Here is a 9,625-nt window from a genome sequence, read left to right as displayed (position 1 = left end):
TCCTCACCGGGCTTAGCTGTCCACAAAATCTGGCATGGACCTACGCTGCTGAACCTGTAGTGGCTAGCTCTACAGGTTGCAGCTGAGTCCGATACTCCTTAAATGCCGAAAAGGACAAATGGAGAGAAGCGAAGAACAGAGATTTGTATTTCCAGGCTACTTATTTGTATTTTATAGGCTATTTGTATTTACAGGTCCTGGTGGAGAGATTAAGGCTTAAAATCTTTCTCCTTACTAAGAGTCCTATAGCATGTCTTCTTTACTTGAAACAGCCAGTCAAGAAAGAAGGAAAACCCTGACTGGTTAGTGCTTCTTAAATACATGCCCCGTTTCAGCTCAGTAACCAACCAAAAAGTCTGTTTCTTTATCACTTGGAGAGTACACCAGAAAAAGTCATAGCTGTGCATCCTCTGAACCCCGACATGGGGATTGCAACAGCTGAATATGCTGAACATTCTGATAAGGACTGGGCTTGACTAATCTCCTTGAGTTTTGCTGAAGAGAAAACTGCCTGAGTTCAGCTCTTTTTCTGCTACACCAGGCTACCTCTTTAAGTTTTAAGTTGAAGACGGTGAGTCCATTTTTAATTCTCTTGAATTTAAGTTTTAAAGGAACATCCAGGAAGTTCAAAATGAGAGATTGAATCTGATGTTCAAGTTATATAGGACTTCTTTTGCTTTTTCTGGCATTATGATGCTTGCACTGAGTGACCTTTTCATCTTATTTTCCACTAGATTTTCAGAATAAAGAAGTTTCTTGCCAAGAAACAGAAGCTAAATTATATTGTCCCTTAGTGGATTTGCATGAAAACTGGGGATAAGATCAGGTACTACTCAGATACCGGAGAAAAACCAAGTTGGGTTTATACAAATGTGATGACATTTATTTTATACTACGTCTAAACACCTTACTATGTCCCCCCGATAAGAAGTAAATGCTAGTACCCTCCCATTTGTAAAGCTGTTTGTTAAGGTACACACATAAAAAACTTGTTGAAGAAACCAACCTTGCCATTTTCTTTTCATACATTGTGTTGATAAGTTCAGTAATAAACAGGTGTGTGATATTAAGAAAAGATATGGTTGGTTGTTGTCCTTCGTCCTTGAAGAGGATCAAAATGACATCACCATTATAAAGTCAAGTTTCAGTGTGTCCGACTGTGACTGATCAGACCAATATGAACCTGGAATTCTCTACCATAGATTGGGCACACAGAGTCCACATGAACATTTGGGGTGGGTACTCCAAATTTGCACATCCTACAGTTTACTTTGTGCTGTTTCAATTCTGCTTTCTCATGGAACACAGCACCCTTTCTAATGTGGGCACACCATGCTGAGCAGTCCTATGCCAGTGTCTCCTATGTCACACAATCAATTCCAAAGTTCTTGAGAAAGACCTTGAGAGTGTCCTTGTATCGCTTCTTCAGGCCACCATGTGATTACCTACCCCATGTGAGTTCTCTATAAAATAGTCTTTTTGGCAAGTGTACATTTTGCATTTGAACAATGTGGCCAGTCCATCACAGTTGCACTCTCTGAAGCATAGTTTGAAAGCTTGGCAGTTTAGTTCAAGCAAAGACCTCAGTGTCTGGTACCTTATGCTGCCAGGTGATCCTCAGAATCTTCCTAAGACAGTTCATATGGAAGCAATTCAGTTTCCTGGCATGGCACTGGCAGACTGTCCATGTTTCACAGGCATACAACAATGAAGTCAGCACAACTGCTCTGCAGACCTTAAGTATGGTGTCAGTCTAATACCTCTTCTCTCCCCAACTTTTCTTCAGAGCCTCCCAAATACTGAGCTAGCTCTGGCAATGTGTGCATCAACCTCATTGTCAACGTGTACATCCCTGGAAAGTACCCTACCAAGGTAAGTTAACTTAACCACAGAGTTCAAAACTTCTCCATTTGTTGTAACCAATGGTTCCACATATGGATGGTGTGGTGGTGGCTGATGGAGCACCTGTGTTTTCTTGATGTTTATTATTAGGCCAAAATTAGCACAGGCACCAGAGAACTGATCTGTGCTTTGTTGCATCTCAGCTTCAGAGGCTCCATTGAGTGCGCAATTATCTGCAAACAGAAAATCATACACCCACACTCCCTCCACTTTGATCTTGGCTTGTTGCCTTTTCAAGTTGAAGAATTTACCATCATTGTGGTAGTTGACCTTGATGCCATGTTTATCCTCTTTGAAAGCATTCGACAACATGGCTGAAAACATCATGCTGAAAAGCATGGGAGCAAGCACACAGCCCTGTTTCACTCCATTGGTGACTGGGAAGGCACGAGAGCATTGTCCGCTATCCAGAACCCTAGCAAGCTTGCCATCATGAAATTGATGTACAATACTGACGAACTTCTCAGGGCAACTGAATTTTGACATAATTTTCCATAACCCCTCACAGCTAGCAGTGTCAAAGACCTTGGTCAGATCTACAAACGTTGTGTACAGACCTCTGTTCTGCTCCTGGCATTTCTGGAATTGTCAGGCAGCAAACACCACATCAACTGTTCCTTTGCCTTTTCTGAAGCCACACTGACTCTCAGGTAGATGAACATCTTCCAGGTGAAGGATCAGCCTATTAAGGAGGACTTTAGTAAGAATCTTACTAGAAGAGAAGATATGCTATAGAAATGTAGATTGAAAGAAAACTACAAAACAATAAAAAATGAATATTCCAAAATGTAAAAAAGAACAAGCTTGGTCCAAAGAAGTGCTAGAAGACACTTCTACCCAATCTTTTGAAGAGGTGAGGTGGGAAGGAAGGTCCATAGATGTGGATCATTGAATATGGAAGATTTTTTTGCTGTATTGATTGCTTTTGTTGAATTCCCCCCCTCATCCCCCCTACCCCACTTCTTACTTTCTTTTCTAAAAAAAAAAAAATTGTTATAAGAGATAGTTCAATAGAAAAGGTTATGGGGAGGGATAATGCGGAGAAATCTAGGTGGTATTTAAAGGAAAGATATCAATTAAAAATCTATTTTAAGAGACACATACGAAATTGACGCAGATACAACTATAAGGTATTCCTCAATAGACATGGTCAAAGAATATAAACAGTTTTCAAAAGAATAAATGTATACTATCAATAACCACATGAAGAAAAATGCTCCATAACACTCTGAGGTATTGTATCACACCTATATTGGTAAAAGTGATGACAGAGGATAACAAGCATTTGGAAAACAGGGAGTAAAGAAGGTGGGGGTCGGGGTAGGAAGTGGTCATTCCATGGCCACCAGCAGTGCAGCCAGTGTCTGCCACATCTGCAACTCCTTTTTTCAAGAACATGAGAGATGTAAATGAACAGGCTTGGAGAGGAGGCAAGCCAGTTTGTCTGAAATAGCAAGGCAGCCTGAGAAAGAGAGGGAGGGAGAAAGAGAGAGAGAGAGAGAGAGAGAGAGAGAGAGAGAGAGAGAGAGAGAGAGAGAGAGAGAGAGAGAGAGAGAAGCAGTATGAATTGAGAAAATCAAACCACCACTACCTTGACCACCATTTCTCCTCAGATGCTGATGAAGAGGGACAAGGACCCTGAACTCAAGAGCCTTGTGAATAGCAGTCCCCCCTCCCCAAACTACCAAACTTGCTGCCAACCCAGCCCCTAAAGCCACCACTGAAGGAAGAAATCTTTATGGAGAAGAGGCCAACCTTTCTCATCACCACTAGCAACAACTGATGACTGATGGTCAATTGTTAACAATAGCTATTGAAGATACAGAAAGGAAGTGATTGTCTTCAAAGTCTTTGGCACTGCCAAATCAACCAATTAGTCAATAAACACTTATTAAGCAACTATTATCCATTATGTGCCAAACCCTGGAAATATAAGGAAAGGTAAAAGAATCCCTGCTCTCAAAAAGTTCATGGTTAAATAGAAAAGCCAACATACAAACAAGTACGTACAAATGAGTTATCTATGGGATGGACACTGGCCTCGGGGATGTCCCTGATGACTGGGGTTTCCACGATGTTGCAGATGACAAACTTCTTGATGGCCTTGTCCTTGGGCATGCAGTGGGTGCAGTTGGTGCAGTGGATGAGCTGCGCGTGGCTGTGGTGCTTTTTGGCACACCAGTTGTTCCTCCTCTTCTTGGTCTTGTTGGAAGCTAAGAACTGAAAAAGGCTAGAACAGTCAATTTTGAAGGTGCTAGGGGATGAAAGACATGTTAGCACCTCATAGGTGGAGTTGCAAATTGGTACAATCATTCTAGATGATTGATCAATGTGGAATTCTTTAAGAAATCATGAAACTGTTCGTTTCTTTTTTCACCTAAGGAATCCCCAATACACAAATCCTGAGCAGGCCTAGGACTAAGGGAAAGGTTACACATATACCAAAATATTCATAGTATCACTTTTTTTTTTTTGTGGTAGTAAAGAATTGGAAACAAAGTGAGAGTTCATGGATTGGAGAAAGGCTGAATGATTTGTGTTATATAAATATAATTGCTTCACTTGCCTTACCTGGTCCACCATTTCTGGCAGATCCCAGCCATGTTTTACTCAATTCTGTATTCTTTTTGAAAACGTTGCCTCCTGAGGACTTTATCCCTTTCATCTCTGGAGATTCTGCTCTGGATTGACACTGTTTTGATGCTTCACTTGTTCTATTTCAAGTAGATCCTAGTCTTCCTTGTTTTCACACCCCTCCCTGTTCTGTCACTCCTTCTAGTAAGGGTGTACTGGTCTACTCCCCTGTAACCCTACTCATCATTCATATGACGTCAAACTAAAGATTCCTGCCTGGCCACCACTCTGTCTGTTTTCTCCTTCTATTAAAATTTAAGCTTCTTGAGGGCAGGAACTATTTTTCTTCTTATTTGTGTTTCTATGACATAGTATTTGCCCCACAAAAAGCACTTAATTAATGTTTCTTTCTTAATTAATTTATAAGAAACTACGAAGGCCTGTATGAACTAAGGAAAATAAGGAAAGTGGATCTAGGAAAACAATATATACAATAACTAGAATGACATGAAAGAAACAAAAAGGTAATTAATCTTGTATTAAATGTAATGAACAGTCATGGTCCCAGAAAACAGATGAGAAAACACAAAGGAGAATAGAGGTGAGGAATGTTATATCCATGTATATTGTCAGCCCCTCTCTGGGTTGCTAGGTTTAGCTTAACTTTTATTTTTTATAAGGGAGAGTTTTCCCAGTGGAGGTGGGGGGGGGGGGGGGGAGGCACGTGGAAATGACTGTGCTGTAGAAAACACATCAAACTTTGAAAAGAAAAAGAAAATGACACAGATTCTTAGGCAAGAGAGCGCAACTTTAACAGTGACTACCCTGGCCTCTGCTGCAGTTTCTGGTAAAGAAAGGGAATTAGATTTTCTGTTTAATTCAATTCCTATAGTATGGTCCTTCTAAGTTCAAATATGACATCAGACACTAGCTGCATGACCCTGGGCAAAATGCCCTGTTTGCCTTTGTTTCCTCATCTGTAAAATGAGCTGGAGAAGGAAATGGCAAGCTACTCTAGTATTTTTACCAAGAAAACCTCAAATGGATGCACAAAGAGTCAGACACTATTGAAAGGACCAAAAAAGTGGATTGGAAGAGAAATAACTCCTCACTATCCAGTAAAAGATCCAGTCTTTTCTACCGAACCCTCAGTATGTCAAAACCCTTTTGGTAGAGCCCCACATACCTTACATTGTCTTTTTGTTATTTGCTTTATTTTCAAGCCAGTCAATTTGACATAAGTGAGTTAGGATGGCTCATCTGGAATGATTTGGTTTTTAAATTTGATCTGAACTGCTTGCCCTGGGGTCACACATACATGGGGAAAGATAATGGTGGTGGTGGTGGTGACTACATGATGCCCAATCCACGCCAAGTGACAAGGTAACTTCCATGCTCATTTCCTCCTGCCTAACTTCTTCCCTCTTTTATATTGTTAACAGTAGAAGTTTGTGAGACTACCCAAGCAACATATAGGTAGAAGAGCAAGCAGTATTTCTTCAAGGGGATTTTTTTTTAACTGTAGTTAACAACTACAGTTAACTGCTTTGGAGAGTTCGGATACTGCGGACTGCAGGATTTTCTTTCTGAAACAGAGATACCCTCCCTTGTCTCCAAACACTCCAAGATGCCACTTGGCTTCTTTTTTGTACCTCCCACAGTGGAAAAGTCTTTCCTTGGATTCCAAAGAGGGTTTCAAAATCCGCTTCGGTGCTTACAGGGAAACGAGTTCCCAGTTATCTTGCTGCTGAGGGTTCGGGGTGGAGGTGACGGGGGAGAAGAAGGCGAGGTCAGTGGAACCAGGAGGTCGAATCTTCAGAAAAATGATCAGTTCCTGATTTTCCTCATGCTCATTTCAGAGATACACTACTACAAATAAATTACATCCATAGACACTCGGCTAGCCCGGACTGCATTGAGAACCCAGGGCGTCATTTCACTGGGGTTGAGTTAGGTTGTCGAGATTTGGGGCAGGGGGGACGAGGAGGCTAGGGGTTTGAACTGCAGCCTGGTTTTGAGTTAGGGTTATCGCTTGCAGCAGCGGAGGTGTCTGAGCTTAGGGTGCCGAGTGGACCCCAGAGGGCGTTCCTGGGAGACGCGCTGAGTTCTGGCTGCTTTCCGGGCTAGTGAGGCTCGTTAGAGTTTAGGGTCCGAGAGCTCGTAGACCCCAAGTCTTGACTGCAGACATGTGATCGTGCGCTGCGGCGGCTGTGGAGGCTGTGGTAGTGGTGGTGGCGGCGCTGGGGCTGGGGCTGGGGCTGCCCAGAATAGCAGCAGCTGGTTTCCGCTCCCTGGTTGGCTAAGAGAGAAAGACAGAGACAGAGACAGAGAGAAAGAGAGAGCGCGCGACCAGTGAAGAGGAGCCGGCGGCGGCGGCGGCGTTGGCTGTGCGGGACACCCGGGGGACTCCTCCCGGAGAATGCAAGCCCCCTGCCCTGCCCCAGCCCCAAGCAGATGATGGCGATACGGGAGCTGAAAGTGTGTCTTCTCGGGGTGAGTCCTGGAGCCAGCGGCCCTTGCCAGGGTAGACGAGCGAAGGGGACCGGCTTTTTCCAGCCGGGAGGGGGCGGCCGTGGCCTCGAGACCCCCGCCCCTATCCCAGAGAGGGTGGGGATGCTCCCGGAGGCATCCCATTAGCCCCCGTAAGCCGGGGGGCTTAGACTCCCTTCTGGTCTTTGTCACCCCCTCTTTCTCTCCCGCCCCAGCTGGGGTCCCGGGACTAAGAGGGCCCAGGGAGCTTTCTGGGCTTCTTGCCCGCCTCTTTTGGCTACCTTCCCTGGACCGGCTTCCTGTAACTGGGCTGCCCCGGGACTGGAGGGTCCCCTCGGGGAAGAGTGCCCCCGGAACCGCTGTCCATCTGCCACCGAGGGTCCCGGGGAGTCCCCTCCATTCCCTCATCCAAGCCTTGCTGGAGGGGCTTTCTCCATTGCCTTTGATAGTTTCCTTCCGGCTGAAAGTAAATTAGTTTTCAGAATAGCCTGAATTCCTTCTCGTCGCCGTGGAAATGATTTCGTTTGTTTATTTACTTTTTTTTAAAAAGCAGGTTAAGCTGTCCATAAGTGTTTTTAAACTCAGAGTACGGCAGTGGTTGGGAGGGTGGGTAAAGAAAGTATGCGGTGGGTCTGGAAGCCTTTTGTGTCGTGGATAAAGCAGCAGGCTAAGAAAGTCTTCGTTCCCTCTCCTCCCCCCCCCCCCCCATAAGTACTACTTCCCCTGTTTCTCAAATCTTCTTTCTTAGCATAAAGAAGAACTCTGTTTAAGCTGCCAGTGATGGAAAAACCAGTGGAATGGCTGGCCTGTGTCATTCACAAGGAGGGCCGCTCCGAAAGTTCCAACAGGACATTCTCCCGGAGTTTAGGATCTAGGGCTTTTCTATTTGATCTCATTCCACCTCGGAACCCATCCTTGCTCCCTACCTCAAAGCTGGTTCTTTAAAAAGAACAGTGTCCTGGCAACCCCCTCAACCTTCCCCCCCAACCCCCCCACCCCCAGCAAAGATGCAGCAGCTTTTGACATCTGTGGACTCCTGCTAGCTTGATCCAACTAATCTTGTCTCCAAGAAACTTGCCCCCCTCCACCAACTAAAGCAGCAGAAGGGAACACTCATTCTTGTTAGCCTCAAAGATATGTTAACTATGAGCTGTCAGTAGATTTCCAAGAAGCGAATAAGAGGAAATGATCTTTTAAGTCTCTATCCACTCTGTGACTTTTGTAGGGAGAAGATTGGGATAGACTTGTGTTTACAAAGCTGTAATGACGTCTGGACTGTTTTGAGGAGGGTTCTGGGACCTCTGACTGGATTGTATGGCTTTACTTAGCCTCTCTTCTCCTTTCATCTTTGCCATATCCTCAGTAACGACCCCCCTCAACCTCTGTCATTCAGTTGTGCAAAGTTATATGTTTCTAGGTTATTCTAGTCTCTCTGGTGGCTTTTATCAAAATTCACGTTGGTAGGTTCTTTTTTTTTTTGGCAAGGGATTCTAATATTGTCCAGACATAAATTCCAGGAATTTTATGTCTCCTTTTGAGGTATCATTTCGGTTTCAGAAAGACCATCAAGGACCTAGAAGGAATGTGGTACCTTAAGTAGTTGAAAGTTTTGGAAGCATACTTAGGTTGTGTGACTAGGGCTGGCCTTAGGGAAAGCTATGAAGTAGGTCAAGTATTCACCACTCGGTTTTGTGACTTCTCTTAGACACAGGATTTAGACTAAGGATTATAGAATTTTAGAGCAAGAAGATATCTTAGATGTAGTTTAATCTAACCCTTTCATTTTACAGAAAGGGAAACTGAGGTCTTGAGATAAAATGACTTGTCTGAAATCAAGTAAGTAGGGGCAGAGCCGAGATTTGAATCCAGGTCTTCTGATTTAAATTTAATGCTTTTTCCAATGCACTGGGTAACTGCCCTCTGAAGGAAAACTAGAATAAATCTGTTTTCCTCCTTCATATAAAAGCTATTCAAGTATTTTATGCCCATCATGATCCTACTTAGGATAAACATCTCCATGTATTCAATTGTTCCTTATGTGACATGATTTCCAAACCCCTTCTATCTTGTTGTTCAATTGTGTCTGACTCTTTATGATCCCATTTGAGGTTTTCTTGGCAAAGATACTTGTGTGGTTTGCCATTTCCTTCTCCAGCTCATTTTACAGATGAGGAAACTGAGGCAAACAGGATTAAGTGCCTTGCCCAGGGTCATACAGCTAGTAGGTGTCTGAGGCCAGATATGAACTCAGGAAGGTGAGTCTTCCTAACTCCAGGCCCTAACTCCACTATGCCACCTAGGTGCTCCATCTGCCCTTCATCACCCTCTTCTAGATACAGTCTGGTTCAAGGGCTCTTAATTTTGCTATGCAGACTCCCAAAGGGTGTGTGGATAGATTTGGGGGTGGGGTCAATGAACTTGGATAGAAGAAAACATCTTTATTTGCATTAGCCTTTAAACGGAACATAGCATTTCCTTCAATTATGAATTTTACAATTTCATTAATTCCAGGAATCTGTAAGTTTCACCAAACTGCCAAAGGGGGGGGGTCCATGACTCACAAAAAGTCAATAACTTCTCCTCTAGGTAGATAATGTTTCCTGCTGTACTAATAGAATTGTAGATCCTCTTGGGGTTAATAGCTTTTTATCTTGCAAAG

At 43.7% G+C, this 9,625-nt stretch overlaps 1 protein-coding gene and 1 long non-coding RNA gene across 3 annotated transcripts in view; both read left to right on the top strand.

Moving 5' to 3' along the window:
* The first annotated feature begins 439 nt into the window (after positions 1 to 439).
* LOC140501048 (uncharacterized) lies at positions 440 to 4,813 on the top strand. Of its 2 annotated transcripts, XR_011966038.1 has the most exons (4): positions 485 to 571; positions 735 to 826; positions 1,787 to 1,872; positions 3,516 to 4,813. It is a non-coding gene; the product is annotated as an uncharacterized lncRNA (long non-coding RNA). The 2 variants fall into 2 exon arrangements; XR_011966037.1 differs by lacking the exon at positions 735 to 826 and having other exon boundaries at positions 440 to 571.
* Positions 4,814 to 6,870: 2,057 nt separating this feature from the next.
* RAB31 (RAB31, member RAS oncogene family) overlaps positions 6,871 to 9,625 on the top strand; it is a 178,725-nt gene continuing 175,970 nt past the window's right edge. The window contains exon 1 of the mRNA XM_072604231.1: positions 6,871 to 6,969. Within this exon, the coding sequence (XP_072460332.1) occupies positions 6,931 to 6,969 (39 nt within the window). The 5' untranslated portion in view covers positions 6,871 to 6,930. The remainder of the gene's footprint in view (positions 6,970 to 9,625) is intronic.

The sequence above is a fragment of the Notamacropus eugenii genome, chromosome 4, assembly GCF_028372415.1.
Source record: "Notamacropus eugenii isolate mMacEug1 chromosome 4, mMacEug1.pri_v2, whole genome shotgun sequence".
Taxonomy (NCBI): domain Eukaryota; kingdom Metazoa; phylum Chordata; class Mammalia; order Diprotodontia; family Macropodidae; genus Notamacropus; species Notamacropus eugenii.
The sequence above is the reverse complement of the archived record's forward strand: the minus strand, read 5'-3'. Positions and strand labels throughout refer to the sequence as shown.